General features: G+C 40.3%; 2 protein-coding genes across 3 annotated transcripts; one reads left to right on the top strand and one right to left on the bottom strand.

The window, feature by feature from the left end:
• Nucleotides 1-1,434: 1,434 nt before the first annotated feature.
• On the bottom strand, nt 1,435-4,654 carry actmap (actin maturation protease). Of its 2 annotated transcripts, none has more exons than XM_030766076.1 (7): nt 4,393-4,654; nt 3,868-4,056; nt 3,455-3,523; nt 3,129-3,253; nt 2,759-2,888; nt 2,527-2,597; nt 1,435-2,329 (listed from the first exon to the last, which is right to left on the bottom strand). In XM_030766076.1, exons 2-7 carry the CDS (start codon nt 4,041-4,043, stop codon nt 1,998-2,000), a joined length of 903 nt encoding a protein of 300 aa, XP_030621936.1. In that variant the 5' UTR covers nt 4,044-4,056; nt 4,393-4,654; the 3' UTR covers nt 1,435-1,997. The 2 variants fall into 2 exon arrangements, with proteins under 2 accessions (XP_030621936.1, XP_030621937.1); XM_030766077.1 differs by having other exon boundaries at nt 3,455-3,517.
• A 260-nt stretch (nt 4,655-4,914) lies between these two features.
• Nucleotides 4,915-7,508, top strand: snrpa (small nuclear ribonucleoprotein polypeptide A). Its single transcript, XM_030765876.1, has 7 exons — nt 4,915-4,961; nt 5,378-5,453; nt 5,609-5,781; nt 5,952-6,128; nt 6,494-6,676; nt 6,766-6,854; nt 6,969-7,508. The coding sequence occupies exons 2-7, from the start codon at nt 5,381-5,383 to the stop codon at nt 7,126-7,128; spliced, it is 855 nt and encodes a 284-aa protein (XP_030621736.1). The 5' UTR covers nt 4,915-4,961; nt 5,378-5,380; the 3' UTR covers nt 7,129-7,508.
• Nucleotides 7,509-15,674: the final 8,166 nt, after the last annotated feature.

The raw sequence follows: 15,674 nt of genomic DNA, 5'->3' as shown, positions 1-15,674 counted from the left end.
GTCAGGTATCATGGACGTCTTACTTGTAGCTGATCTACAGTATGAATTTTTCCTGTGGCTTGATTTCTGTGGGCAGGGGAATTTAAGCTATTGCAGTGATGTTTTTGCTGAAAATTCTTAGTTTTGGTGGCCTTAACCAATGCACTGTACTCTGAGAGAAGATTGTTGTTTAAACAGGGACATGCTGGAACTGGGCCACATTATTCATGTGTGTTCCCAGCTATTTTCTCTTGTGAATTCCAATGCAATAAACTGGAAAGTTTGGGCTTTCCACCGTTCTCTGTCTTTCTTTTCTTTTTTATGACGTCATAATAGCAGCTTCATTTGCTTCTCTGATAACTGTCCGCATGTGTGTGGTTTTCCTCTTGAGCCTGTTTCTGTAAAGTCAGTTCATTTGCAAGGATGTTTTCTGAGAACTTGAGTTTTTACAGCATTACATGGTGCAATCATTGAACTCTTGAAGCTGTTGTTTTGGTTCTCTTCTCCCATCAACAGTCACGAGAGAGGTGTAAAAACAACACACACTCTTTTAACTTTTCCTGGTAGCTCTAATCAGTGGTTCAAAAAGCAGTCATAAACATTGCCGTGCCAATGGACAACAAGAGCTTACTCATCTAGCAATGCAAAGACCTCACATGACTTAACGGATTGTGCTTGGCCAAGATGTCTGATTCATTAGGAGGCCAAGGTTAACACTATCACACAGGAACATGGATCAAAGAGCCACTCATTTAGTTATGCCCACCAGTACCCGTCATGGTCTCGTGAGTCCGACACTTTAATGCTTGCTGTTTACAAAGGCCGAAGGGAGAGAAAGCTGTTTCTTCTTGGTTTTTGTCATTCTGACTTGACTGAAAGGCTCTTACTAAAGGATAAAGGATGTGTTGCCAATGTGAAGAGCTGTTGTGTAATTTGTTCCAGTTCAGATGGATTCTGTCTTAATTCTGACACAAGCAGTGCTTGCCTGTCTGTGACCACAGCTTAGTGTCGTCAGCTGAAACTGAAAAACACTAGCTGACTTGTGATTTGAAGATCAGATGTGATGAGTGATGTAATGTTATCATTTAAATATACTTAGAGTGATAACGTTATGTCCTGCTTTGCATGACGACATATTGTGGTCAATACCTCTGAAAGTTTACTGAGAGGCACTGCATTTTAACCATAGATTGCATTTAAAAGATGGATCTTTCTTGACACTGTTCTAAACCTGACTGGGTCCTCTATGTGCCATACCTGCATAGCTGTATATTATACTTCACCCAAAAATTTACTTAAAGTTTAAATTAGAAATGAAATTTACTACTGCAAAAACAACAGAGCTTAGAATTACTTTGTTATTTTAGAAATTATATTCAGTGTACACAGTCCACCTCCACACAAGTAACTACTGAAAGCATAAAACTTGTTTTTATTCAAACTGAAATTGAAGAGACTTGAACTGTCTCATCAAAGTAACCACTTCAAGTTCCCAAGACAATTTTGGTTAAGTGCAGTAACATCCTGGCAGATAGTGTGTTATAGAACGTGATGCTCTCTCATGGCAAATCGTTTTCCAGCAGGACACAAAACATTTGACTCTGTGCTATTTAAGAGAGCTGATTTTTGTCCTCGTCACATCTCAACAATGGGTACTGTAATAACTTTAACCATTACCACACATAATTATTAGGTTACCTCTGCCATTGCTCTGCATTCAGTCTTTAGTTAGTATGTCAAGAAAGAGCAGTAAACAAGGTACTGTTTTCAGGAAAAGACTTAAAGCTGTAGTTGTTTCACACTCAATACCACAGCCTTAAACATTATCTCACTGCCCTGAGTGTCCATGGGCATTACCAAAGCCCAGCAGCAGCGACACCTGGAGGATATCTTGTTGAACTACAATTTGAAAACACTAAACATCTATCAGTTGCATCAGTAAGCTACTGGCATCTACTGTAACAACAACCGGTCATCCTATATTCAGTACAGACTCTTGCTCAGTAACACAGCCCTTTTCATTGTGCCTGTGTGTTGGTGTGGAGCAGCACCACTTGACCTGCCAGACCCTTGCCCACCCCACCCTCAGGTAGCACGTAGTGGGTCCCATCACCAGCCCTCAGTGGGGCCATCTCCCGGAGCTGAGCATTACTCTGGCTCACTGCGTCCAGTTTCCACAGCTGGTAACGAAGGCTCTTGCCCTGTTTGGCCAAGATGTACACCTCCTGCACAGCGCCCACGGGCCAAGAACAGGGAGCTCCATCTGCAAGGAAATTCAACCAGGGCAGGGCAGAATCTGGATGGAGCTGCTCAGTGTCCACACTGCCTGGTGCCAGTCCAAGCAAAACACCTGAGAAACCAGATACAAGCAGACACTAGGGTCACACATTTAAAGAAATACCTTTTAAGGTACAATACAACATGTCAGAGAAATTAAGAGAATATTTTCATTTGATTGTGGCATTGTTTTGTGATGATCTATAGTTAAGATGTTTAAAGTGTAAATGCAAGAATGTGTTAATGTATTACAAGCTTGTCCTCTCTGACCTGAAGCCACAGCCCAGTGAGCTTTGTGTCCATTCCGCTGGCATGGCGCATGATTGAAGTCCTCGTCGTATCTGTGCCATACCAGTCAAAGAAACACAACTGCATTGACAGGAGTACAGAAATGTAACTGTATTGTTGTTTTCTTTTTTAGGTGCATGAAATATATGGCATTTATTTAATTATTTGAAACAATATACAGTGTGCATAAGAAAGACATGTGAGGAAAGGATACGGTATAAGAACAGGCTGGCCCGTTGTGAGGTGTTTCATAATGAAGACAGTGTTGTGTCCTTCAATGCCCCCTGACAACCTCACTGCTTTGCACCCACACACTTCCTCCGCAAGTACAGCCATGTCCTGCGCTGACTCAAAGACACAGTGACAAACGTTAGCTTTTTTTTCCTTTCCTTTTTTTTTGTGCATCTCAGTTTGTTCTCATTTTTGTACCTTTGTGACCTTTTATTCTCTATGAGCTGACACACAAACGATCCTTTAACTCAAACGCACTGCTACAACACACATTCCTTTGTATTACATGTCATTATATGTAAAAATATATTCTGGTCACTGAGGGCTATCAGTAGAGTCTAAGAATTAGTCACCTGAGAACATCTCTCCCTGTGCAGTGTAGCCCCTGTCCAGAGCTGTCTGTACCACCGTCTCCATAGAAACACGCTTGGCAGGATGTAAAAGGTGGGTTGCCATCCACAAGGCCACCAGTCCACATCTTAGGTCATAAAACCAGTGTCAGACAGGTCAGACGTGATTACAGGTTACTGATGCTCACTGAAAAATTGGAGACTGGGATTTTTCTAAGTAACTGACACATTTTCTATAAAAGAAAAAGAGTGCAACCATTTGAAAGGACTGCAAATGCATAGCAGAATATATTTTAAATAGATTAACAGAGTTAGGGGTATGGACTTACTGTGGACCGTTTTGTATCAGGGAAGGCACATACTTATTAAACAGCAACCACTGCAGGTCCTTTCTGAAACTGTGTAAGTGTTAGCAAAGAAAAGTGACAAATGTGCAAACAAAAAGCTCCAACACAGTTTTAGATCTGCCCCTCGGCAGCCTTCATAGTCCAGAGGTATTCCATGAAACAGGATTTCTCAGTTTGACTTAAGCCAAAGACTGTCCAAAGGGAATACATCTCAGCTCTTTAAGCATTCAGACTTATGGCTCGAGATATCTGTCCAATTATTTTATATTATAAATCTAGATTAAGTACACTCTTGCACTCCAGGAAGTGTAGTGCCTTTAGATGCACATGCTAAAGTCTGACGACAGCCCCCCATCCCCATCCCCTCCCTCCTTTCCTGTCTCGCAAACACTCACCTCCTCTCTCTTTGCGCGAGAAGGATCCGGGCCTCCTCATGATCCCCCTCCACAGCAGCCTTTCCCTCAGCAATTGCCTGATAAAGTTTCTTCTTATGGGGCACTGCTGAGGGCTGTGGTGGAGGGGGTGCGGGTGGTGGAGGAGGTGGTGCAACCATAGGATGCTCCATTGCCATGCCTTATATCTGCCTGTCACGCGAGGAATTCATACAGTTACATTCCTTATGCACAAAAATAACAAGTCCGCGAGCGTAAGACAACGAAATAAACTAACACGAATGGTCGTTAATTTACGTGTGCGGCTAAGATTAGGTTTAAGGAATATTGTTATGAAGAGCAAAACACATTCTCGTGGACAACCGAGGACTATGACAGAGCAAAGTGGCATAACATGCATTTGGTGAAGTTTCTGTTATTTAGTAGATATGGCCACTCAGACAATCCAACAAGCTCAGGTGCAGCAAAACGTCCATGTAATGTCCATTTAACCCATGGAACAGTGCATGAAACCAACAGTAAACTTACATAAACTCATCTCAGAATCTAGTCCACCAAAAAGTAGGAAGGCACGCTGCCATTACAGCTTAATTCGAAAGCGAGGCCGTAGAATTAGCGAGCACAGAGCTAACTCTACAAGACAATTCCATATAAGGTTATGGACAATCGCTCGTGGGAGACAGTCTGTCCACGTCTTAATGCATTTCCCTCATAACATTTAACTGCCTGCACTATGTTCATTTAAGATCACAACTATATAGAGATCACATCATATGTGATTTGTCTTGCAATGTTGCTGCTGTCACAAGCGGAAACCCCAACTATGTGAGGAGCGTAAATTTACCACCGCAACAGTAAAACCAATGAGGTAACAGATTGCTGAAGGGCCCCTTCAATGTGTCCAATAAAACGTGATGTAAATCCTGGGACGTGCATATCACATAACCAATCATATGAGTTCTGCGGAGGCCGGAACCAATGAAATCACCGTATAGTATGAGGCATTGTTGGTGAATTGCGGGATAAATTACTTCCTTGTGAACACCGTGTGTTCATTCAGCTCACTGAAACGCGTATCGGAAACGTTGTAAGTAAACGTAAGTTTGTCTCTGTCTGTATTTTTATTTTAGAAATATTCAGTCTGAAAGTGCGTTATCTTTACAAAAGTATTTCATAGAGGCTGCATGTTTTTATTTTTATCGGTTTTCTTCTCTCTAGCATACTCTCTTGTAAGCTTTCCATTTTGTGTACAACCAGCAATGCTAGCCTCTGCTAACAGGTCATAACTGTAGGGTAACTTCGTTTAAAATGGTTAAAACGTTGTTTTTAACAGTCTGCAGGTAAAGTATTAAGTGCAGTGCAAAGATTCTTTTGTCAGGTTGCAGACTACTACATTTGACTCTTTTTGTTACACATGGTTGAGCCTTGCTAGCAAGTTAACAAATACGCTGGCACCATTTTTTGAACCATCAGATTCATTGAAGAACTTAAACTCTTTTGTTTCCTACTTTAGGCTATGGCAGCTCCCGAACTGCGCCTCAATCATACCATCTACATCAACAACCTGAACGAGAAGATTAAGAAAGATGGTACGTCAAGAAAAATTCATGAAGGATGTGGAGACGCCGTTCTTTAACAAGCTATATCTGTTCTTTTCATCCCACAATGCATATGTGAGTGTGATGTGTTTAAGCAATGTGCACCTCGAAAATAATTGCCCCGTTTGTTTCATCTCTATTTACAGAACTGAAGAAGTCTCTATATGCCATATTCTCCCAGTTTGGGCAGATTCTAGATATCTTAGTCTCTCGCATCGTCAAGATGAGGGGACAAGCCTTCGTGATTTTCAAAGAGGTCAACAGTGCGTCCAATGCTCTGCGCTCCATGCAGGGATTCCCTTTTTATGACAAACCAATGGTATGCCTTATGCTCAACTCCATGTGTTACCATTCTTATATGACCTCAGTGTCAGTGGTGATTCAACTGCAGCTTGTAGAGTGAAATATGTATTTAATCCACACATACGTGGGAAAAGTTCTGACTGCATGTTTAGCTTGTAACAACTCCACATTTCTCTCTCCAAACAGCGTATTCAGTATGCGAAAACAGACTCGGACATAATTGCCAAAATGAAGGGTACTTATGTAGAGCGTGACCGTAAGAAGGAGAAAAAGAAGACCAAGGGCCCTGAGGCTGGTGCAGGGAAGAAGGGCGTGGCTGCGGCTGCCCCGGCAATGGGCCCAGGGGTACCAGCTGCCATGCCGGTGAGCTTTGGATGAAATCTTACGTTTCAGTCTTCTTCTGTTTCAGTATTATCTTCATAGAGCATGTTACACACAGACCACAGACTGAAGACATGGCATACTTTTATTGTGTAGAGGATCATTGCTGTGCAGTGTCTTTTAAAAATGTCTGATGTCTATAATTTGATCATTTTACGTTGTCATTATCCCATTGATACCTGAATGGGGGGAAAAAAGGAAGGCGTTATGACATTACTAGCCTGAATGGAGTCTGGTCACACACTTTGGGGTTAGCTAGAATGTTTAGACTATGTTTTCTGTCTTTTAAGCCAGTACAAGGACAGTGATTTGGTTCTCTGTATTGAGTGTCCTTTTCTCTATTTAAGGGCATGCCACCCATGAGTCAGGCTCCTCGTATGATGCCCATGCCAGGACAGCCACCTTATATGCCGCCTCCTGGCATGATGCCACCTCCCGGCATGGCTCCAGGACAGATGCCTCCAGGTGCTATGCCACCTGGACAGATGATGCCAGGACAGATGCCAGGGCAAATGCCGCATGCACAGCAGGTGCTAGGAATAGTCTTACTAGACTTTTCCATATGCGTTGAGTTAAGCAGATATCGTTCCGATTGCTAATTCTTTCTCTTTAACTTCAGGTTTCAGAGAACCCACCAAACCATATCCTGTTTCTCACCAACCTGCCAGAGGAGACCAACGAACTTATGCTGTCCATGCTTTTCAATCAGTTAGTTTTTGTTTTTGCCCCTTCTGTTTTGTCCTCCTTTGTCTTTATTGTATTTTCTGTCTCTCTAAGTTCATATTTGTTCTGTACCTTATCTCTTTCTCTTTTTTTCTACAGGTTCCCAGGGTTCAAAGAGGTACGTCTTGTCCCTGGTCGGCACGACATCGCCTTCGTGGAGTTTGATAATGAGGTGCAGGCAGGTGCAGCGCGGGAAGCACTGCAGGGTTTCAAGATCACTCAGAACAATGCTATGAAGATCTCCTTCGCCAAGAAATAGTCTTCCTCTTTTTTCTTTTTTTTTCCCTCATGCAAACACACACACACATCTGCCCCTCAGAATGCAACACACAAAAGACTTGATCCTTACCAGACCGGTTCTAAAAATCTAAAACACTCTGTTTGCTGAAACTGTTGTGAACATGTCTTATAGATGGCACCCAGTGTATTGACTCATCTGTGAGCTGAGGTGTTGAGAGCTAAATGAAGTGCAGTCATTTGAAGGCATCCTTGGAATAGCCTCAGGTATGACAGTGCAGTGTTTGCAGTCATGGCCGTATGAGTGTGTGTTTGTATAATCACAGCCAAAGGTAAGGAACACTCTTTGGTTTCTTGTGAGATACAGCGAGGAATTTTAGTTTGTGAAGTTTAGAGGTTAACGTCAACCACTCTGAGGAGAACAACTTGAGTAACTTGTAAGTACAGTTTTTTTTCTTTTTTATATTTTAAGTTGATTGTTAAAAGCATTGCACCCAGGGTCTGGACTCCCAGACATTGTACCTGGAGCTTTTATATTTTAATTAAACAGTTTCTATTTCTACTCTGCCTGTGACTGATTCTTTTCCCCTTAAGTGCCAGAGAGAATTAATTTGATGTCACAACAGGGAAGGCACTAAAACACAATCTTAAACACAAGCCATCTGTAATCTGTCTGATGCTTTAGTGTTGTAAGAGCAGGTGTTGATACTACTACATTTGGTGCTTTTCACTAACAAATAGCATGAGATTGATTTTTTTTTTTTTTCCCCTGCGCAATAGTTTAGAACCTACTACCTGTGAAATTGATTGAAGCCATGTACAGTTGTTGCAATGTAGAGTTTAAAGGGAATGTATGAAATATGTTATTTTGACCTACGGTCCTTTCAGCCTGGTAATCGTATCAATAATATCCTGAATGAACTGGGGGGTATTCCAGAAAGCAGGTTTAGTGAAAACTCGGAGTCGGTCAACTCAGAACAAGAAGTAAACCTCCTAATAGAAGAGCCCAATGGCTTCATTCTCCTGGCAAAACAAAGCCATAGGGTTCTTCTATCAGGAGGTTTACTACTTGTTCTGAGTTAACCGACTCCGAGTTTTCACTTAACCCTCTTTCTGGAACACCCCCCTGGTGATACAGGAAAGTGTTTTGAAGACAAGTCTGATGTTATTTCGAGTGTCTGGGGCTAGATGTCCTTGGATGGCCTTATCAGTTGGAGCAGAGCCACATCACTCACTCCCCTCTCTCTGCCCCATTCTGCCTGTTGAGATTCAACTTCTAAATAAGTTTTCTAATTCAGTTGAAGTCTGTTATGTTTGTCTCCCCAAAGGCACTGGCTTCCCCGTTTTCTTTTTTTTTTTTAATGATTGAATTGGCTGGTGTAATTCAGGTTCTGGGCCAGAAAGCCCAAAGCTCAGTTCACCAGTTCACTGAGGATTGTTTTCCTTTTTGTCTTTGTGCTCAACCTTTTTTTTTTTTCAAATGTGTGTTCTATACGCGCAAATAAGTGAGTGGGTGAATAATACATTCAAGTGACCGAACCACTGAAGTAGAACATTTCAGGTGACTCTTTTGTCCACACCTGCATGACAAATCCTGAGGTCAGCAAGCATCCAGAAACCTCACCTGGACCCGTGTTTAACTTTCATACTCAGGACTGGAATTGCATTTGTTGGCAGCAGTGGTCGTTCTGAGCTTGATATTAGGCATTTGAAACATGAAAGTATAAAGGCTGGAAAACAGCCTGGATGTCCTTGAATGTGTTTTTAAAGTGGGGCCGTGTTTGCTTGACTGGTCAAAGACAGGACACAATCATTTGTTGAATACCATTGATCTAGACAGCCTTGGAGTAAGCCACACACTGACCACATCAGGGACAACAGTGGTCTGTATTGAGCAAAAGAGCTTTGGGAGTATGGTACTGTTTTACTTTGGGAAAATCAAGTGATTTGCAGCTCTGTCTTTTCAGGCAGCTTCATTTCTGTCTTAAGCTTATGTGGTTCCTTTTATCACATTACATGTTTCCATTGAAATTCTGGATATGATTGATACATAACAGTGTGGAGCTCCATCTCAAAACTGAATAATCTCATTCAGTTTGTTTTGGCATAGTGTACCGGAGCCAGATGGACCCATTTAGAAACATTTCTCGGGTGTTGTGGGGTAAAACTCCATCTGGGGAATCTTTTCATTCGGGGACTGATTTTAATCAAGTATTAATAGGCCTCCCATATTTTGTTTTCTAATGGCTCCTATTAAGTTTGTCATCAGAGACTATTAAAAGCAACCTTAATGTCACAATAAACTGGAGCGAAATAAAGGATTCCATTGTTGTTTATTCCCTGGGCAAAGCTGTCCAACGTTGAATGACCAGCTCCAAAAATCAGTGACACTGAGCAATAACTCTTATCATCTGTGCCGGTACAGATGACACCATATTACACCAGTTAGACATTACGGTACAAACGGAGTTAAATGGTTTACCTCTAACATCACCATTTCTGAGCCATACCCTATGCTCAACAATGGCTCTGAGGCATTCAGATGCCTCACAACTATAAAAGCCTGGCTAAAAACAAGGATGTCACACACTTTGTTAACAACGTAGATTCTTTTTAGGAGTTTATCAGTGATTTTCAGAGGTGATGATTCTAGTCAACTAAGGTATGCCACTGTCACTATAAGAGGATCTCACACAGACAGCAAGATACATGAAAACGCTGGCATTGTACAAAACTGAAGTTTGTTTGAAAGTGATGACTGAATCTGAATAGTCCAGCTGTAGAGAGAGGACTGGAGAGAGGAAACACTAGAAGATTTCGACGTCGTGTCTTATCAGGGCACTGGGTCATCACAATCGCTTCAGGACACCTTGGCACGGATTTCGTCACATCATTCATTCACAAGAAATTCCATCATTTTGTGTTTTGCTGGTGGAGACAGAAAAAAAGGGTCAGAGTCATGGCTGCATAAACACCCGTAGATGTTCAGTTTAAAGAAGATCTGGTGCCTCAGACAGGCAAGGTACTTGTCTTCCATTATTTTCATGGTCATCAAACCACTCAGGGAATGCTTATGCCTTGTCAATGTGACCATTGTCATCCTGGAAGAGACCACTCCCCATCGAAGTTCGACCAAGCTGAATATTAGCTTTCAGGATGGCTTTATTTCTCCTGGTCTCTGCAATGCTGAATGAGCCAAACACTGTGTCGGGATAACAGCATCCCACAGTATGACAGCCACCAGGACCATTCACCATGGCCTGGCCTGACTACATCACTTTTTTCACAACTATCTGTGTGTTTTGCTCCATTCTGTTTACAAACTTACATTTTAGGTGCAAAGGTGATAAGCCTTGTAACACGATCATAAAAATCTCTCTGTGTCAAATCCTCAAATGATCTTAATAAAGTAATACGTCAAACTTAACTGACTGCCCAGTATTCCTACTGATGACCCCTAGGATAATTGGATGCTAATTAATTGGTTAATTAGATGTTATTATCTATTTTACTGTCTCAGATCTCTACCAATTTTTTTTTGACAGATACCTGCAATGCTGAGAGCGACATGGAGCGAATTTCGAAGCATTACTTTAATGAATTATCATCTCTTCAGTTCTCAAATCTTATATTTTAGCAGTCGGTGCCTAACCAAAGTATTTACAGTCCACAATGTCAATCATACTAACTACAGATTCAAGTTTACTCTTGACTGTGCCACCTCATCTAGTCCTACTGCCAACACAAGATTTCTTTGTTCTTGTTTGATTAAAAAAATGAATAACTAAAGTCTGCTCAGGCATAGTGCAGACTACAGGGAAAGAGCCGATTCCTCTGACTTTCTACAGAGTGGCCACTAAATGTCTTGTGCAGGTTGGTCACAGCACTACAATACATATCTGTAGCACCAGGTAATGTTGAAGCTGTAAATTCAATGTAAAAGAATAACTCTATGATTGTGAATTGGATGAATAATAACAACTAAATCAGTATAAAACATAAATTCTCCACATTTCCACAAGCTCAAAAAGAAAAAAAAATTCAAGAAAAAATCAGGGTGTGTGAACACACAGATCAAACTTGCCATGAGAACCTTTGATGGTGTTGTGAATCCTGAGCTGAGATGCAAATCCCACATTCACAGTGAAGACTGTTTTCCTTCATCTCAGGAAAGTTACATGAGCTGAGGATGCAGCAAAGTTGACCCAGACCTGCCTTTTTCCCCACACTTTTGCTACTGCAACATACCTTTTAATGGGTGAACCAAGAAGACTAGAGATAACTCATTCAGAACACAAACTCAGAAGAGCAAACGTATCACAACTGTTCTATTGTTTGTACTTCCACTCCAAATCGTATGGAGCTTGTATACATTTCTGAGTTTTTAAGGGCTTGTGTTCCAAATTGTGACTGAAGATCATCCACTGCAGGTCTGCTGCATATCCCAAGTGTTACAGGAGAAGGACGGTGACATCAGCCTTTTGTTTTTATTCACCAAATTGAAACTCGCCCCCGTGACACCTTTGTCAGAGCTCAAAATATACTTTATTAACTTTAACTTTTTGGTAACTATATTGCTCTTTTTGGTCTTTTTGTTGTTATTTCAGCGAAATCCTCATATAAATCGCTAACGGTTTTAATTAATGAATTTATTTATTTATCCATCCGAGAAATGTTACAGTAAGGAATGCATCCTTGGTCGCTACAAAATCCCCCCATACCTAGTTGAAAAAAGCTGCAAACAATGTTTACAGTGAATGTTATCAGAGGGTTGTCTCATCCGTTAACTGCCATTTTTCCCCACAAACCTTTAGTGTCGATAGGTCTGGTGGAAGTAGTTTGTAGCCAAAGGACAAGAGCATGCGCTGCGTGAAAGGTTAGAGCTCCTGGTTTCGTAGGGAAAACGATCCAACTGTAAATTGTATTAAAAGCATCATTAAATAACTCAGCTTGCTGTGGGACCTGGGAATTAAAGATGACTTTCAGAGTTAAAACCGGCTGCAGATTAAGAAAAAAGTGGGTGTATGCACACAAGATCCCGCGAAAAGGAAACCCGGTCAACGCCGCAAGGTTCGATGATTCTCAATGCATAATTGATAAACCCTTGGAATTACAAACGTCGACAAATATGCTTGGGTCGTCTCTAGTTAAGAGAGCGGATTCAGTTGATAATAAACTTGAAGTACGCACTGGAGATGTACACGACCACGCAATCCAATTAGGCACCTAGCAGAGTTTAATTGCTGAGTTGCAAAATAATTTTAAGCAAGCGATGGAATACGTCGACTTACTAGACAGCGAGAAAAAAATTTCAAACTCCCTGAATGTGCCGGAATTAGTGGAAAGTGGTACTGTGGAAGAGAATTCTCAGCCTGGGCGAGATATGGGCGAGAACCCAGCCACATTGTTCACCTGCTTAAAAAAGAGACAATCAAAGTTTTCAGAGTCTGATGCAGTATAAGTTTATTGTAAGAGCTCAAAGAAGCATACAACAAACTGGGCCGGTCCCGGGGAGTGGCTGAAGCCATGTTCACAAAGCAAAAATCTTTATGGTAATTTCTTATCAATTTCAGACACTGAGTGTGCATTGTCTCAACCTCTTTCGGTTGGGGTACACCTGTTGGTCACGCCTTGCAAATTCCCAGACTATTCTGTCATACACCGTGGTTTCCGTTGTGCCCATATTTTGATTAAAATAACCAGAATCTGTCACCAATATTTATCACTCTCTTCCTTGCCTAAATTAAAAAAGAACACAAAGATGGCACACACCATGTAATTTTGAATGTCTGACCGTCTGCACTCTCTGCGCAAAGTATTCAAAGTACCGTTTCATTTCCTCCATTCACAGATCTCATTTTTTAAAAGAAGAACTTCACACATTTACTTTAATACAAATGATTATATAGTTATGAATTCTTAATTCAAAATGTTTATGTTGATCAGCTTGCACAAAAATGGCTACATAACTGTTACAATGATGTTCATAAAATGAAGGTACATTTTATTTCTCCAACTGTGCTGAGATGATCCCGTTTTTTGTGAAATTACTTGAGACCGAATGGGGTTTAACACCGAGTGAAACTGACACTGAGAAGGCCCATCGTCTCCGGGTACTCAAAGAACAGGCACGTGACCCCTGGCAAGACCCTGAGTCACGCGTCAAACCATTGTAAATGTGATACTAAAACCTGGCCGTGAATGTAATACTCCTTTGGATTTTAGACCCATAAGTTTAATTAATAGTGACAATAAGATTATTACAAAAGTATTAAATAATAGAATAGCCAAAGTATTACCATTATTTATTCATTATAACCAAACAGGATTTATACAAATAGAAACTTGGAAACAAATATCGGAACATGTATATCAATAACACAGTTTGCTAAAAAGGAAAAAAATGGACTTAACATTAATGGTGGTGGATGCTGAGAAAGCATTTGATTGTCTTGACTGGGGTTATTTATATAATGTTTTAGAATAATATGATGTTCCTACAGAAATAATAAAAATTATTCAAACAATTTATAAGTCACCAAAAGCATATATTAATTCTAATGCGATCCTGACTGAGGCTATTCAGATAACAAGAGGTACAAGGCAGGGATACCCATTATCACCACCACTGTTCACCCTGCCCATTGAACCTTTAGCTCAGAGGACACGACAGTCAGAGGAGATAAGTGGCATATTTATAGGAAAAGAGTGTTATAAATTGAGTTTATATGCAGATTATCTTATATCATATGTAAGTAATACTGAAAAGTCTATCCCACAGCTATTGGATATCATGGAGGAATTTTCTAAACTATCAGGTCATAAGATAAATGTGGGGAAAATCGAACTGAACTGAACTCCAGAGAGTTTTAACAGGTTTAAATGGCAAAAAGAAAGGATTAAATACCTTGGCTGCTACATAAGATCCAACAAAACAAAACTATATAAAGGTAATTACATTTCTTTGGTTAATGAACTTAAGATAAGCCTAGATAAATGGGCAGATTTACCCATAAATCTATCTGGTAGGATAAATCTGATCAAAATGATATGGTTGCCTAAATTTCTGTTTACTTTTCAAACAATACTGGTGGTCCCCCAAAGCATTTTTTAAGGCTGTTAATAGGTTGTTTACTTTGTTTATTTGGTCAAACAAGTCTCACTGACTTCTTCAGAGCACTAGAAGAGAAGGTTGCCTTAATTTTCCAAATGTTAAGCTGCACTATTATTCATCACAAGCCTTCTATATAAACCTTATCATTAATGAGTCAGACAAGGAACAGTGGATAAGTCTAGAGGACTACCAGCTTAGGCCGGGCAACTTGTTTTATCTATAGTTACAAAATGTAAGATTAGAACCTCTAATTTTGTCATAAATAGCACTTTAGGAGCATGGAAAAAAATTAAAAACATCTTAGGGGTTTGCATTAGTGGACCGAAGAATACCTATCTTTGGAACAATCCATCCATCACTGTCCAAAATTCAAAATTAAACTGGAACACATGGATCAAAAGTGGAATTAGTAACATTTCGGATATTGTATCCCATAATAATATTTTGTCATTTGATCAGCTTAAAACCATATTAAGCCAGGATCCTTTCTGCGTTTGCATGTTCTCCCCGTGTCTGCATGGGTTTCCTCCAAAAGTCCAAAGACATGCAGGTTAGGTGAACTGGAGACACTAAATTGCCCCTGTGTATGAATGTGTGCCTGAGTGTGCTTGTCTGTGTGACCTGTCCAGGGTGTTTCCCAGCCTTTCGCCCTATGAGCGCTGGGATAGGCTCCAGCACCCCCCCGCGACCCTAATCAGGATAAGTGGCTTAAATAATGAGTGAGATACTGAAATATTTGGCTATTTATGATTAAAAAGCTGGTTATTGCAGAATTTTGAGTTTACTATGATAGGGAACCAACATCTATTGAGAAGTTATTTATGAATGCTGAAAAAAAGAAACTGATAGGTAGGCTATACAATTATCTAACAGGAGCACAAGTAGATAATTACTCCCTGCAAAAAATATACAGTAACTGGAATAAAGATCTTAACATCACAGACACAAATATAAAATGGAAAAAATGTCTGCGTCTAACCAATAAAATTACCATTAAAGAAAATCTACACCTCATACAATATAAGTTTATGACAAGAGCATGTTATACTAAAGTTAAAATACATACATTCGAACACTCCTTATCCGTTTTGTGTATAAAATATGGTTCTCATGAAGACACCCTCATACATGCTTTCTGGAAATGAAAAAAAAATTAAAAAAAAAAAAGTTTGGCTTGAAATTCAGAAGTGGATGACTAATATTTGTAAAACTGAGATTAATTTAACACTCATGTGATGCATTTTGCAGAGGACAGACAATCTGAGGAACCCTGTTGGGTGGCAGGTTTTGTAGTCCTCACTGGTGTATAAAAAAAAAACGTATTTTTAAGTATTGGAAAGATGTACAGACCCCATCCATGGAGACATGGAAGGGAATGATGAAATACTATTTAACTATAGAAAAGACAATGTTTGAGGACAGAAATAAAAGGGGACAATTTAGTACAATATGGC

The sequence above is a fragment of the Chanos chanos genome, chromosome 2 (genome assembly GCF_902362185.1).
Source record: "Chanos chanos chromosome 2, fChaCha1.1, whole genome shotgun sequence".
Lineage (NCBI taxonomy): Eukaryota > Metazoa > Chordata > Actinopteri > Gonorynchiformes > Chanidae > Chanos > Chanos chanos.
This window is presented reverse-complemented; position numbering and strand designations above follow the sequence as displayed.

What these genes read in the sequence shown, in the direction of transcription:
- actmap (XM_030766076.1), bottom strand. Translation starts at nt 4,043, where the DNA reads ATGGCAATGGAGCATCCTATGGTTGCACCACCTCCTCCACCACCCGCA. An exon ending in CTCGCGCAAAGAGAGAGGAG is followed by an intron (nt 3,524 to 3,867) that starts GTGAGTGTTTGC and finishes ACACTTACACAG; the next exon opens with TTTCAGAAAGGACCTGCAGT. An exon ending in GGCCAGCCTGTTCTTATACC is followed by an intron (nt 2,598 to 2,758) that starts GTATCCTTTCCT and finishes GGTATGGCACAG; the next exon opens with ATACGACGAGGACTTCAATC.
- snrpa (XM_030765876.1), top strand. Translation starts at nt 5,381, where the DNA reads ATGGCAGCTCCCGAACTGCGCCTCAATCATACCATCTACATCAACAAC. An exon ending in CGAGAAGATTAAGAAAGATG is followed by an intron (nt 5,454 to 5,608) that starts GTACGTCAAGAA and finishes CTCTATTTACAG; the next exon opens with AACTGAAGAAGTCTCTATAT. An exon ending in CTTTTTATGACAAACCAATG is followed by an intron (nt 5,782 to 5,951) that starts GTATGCCTTATG and finishes CTCTCCAAACAG; the next exon opens with CGTATTCAGTATGCGAAAAC.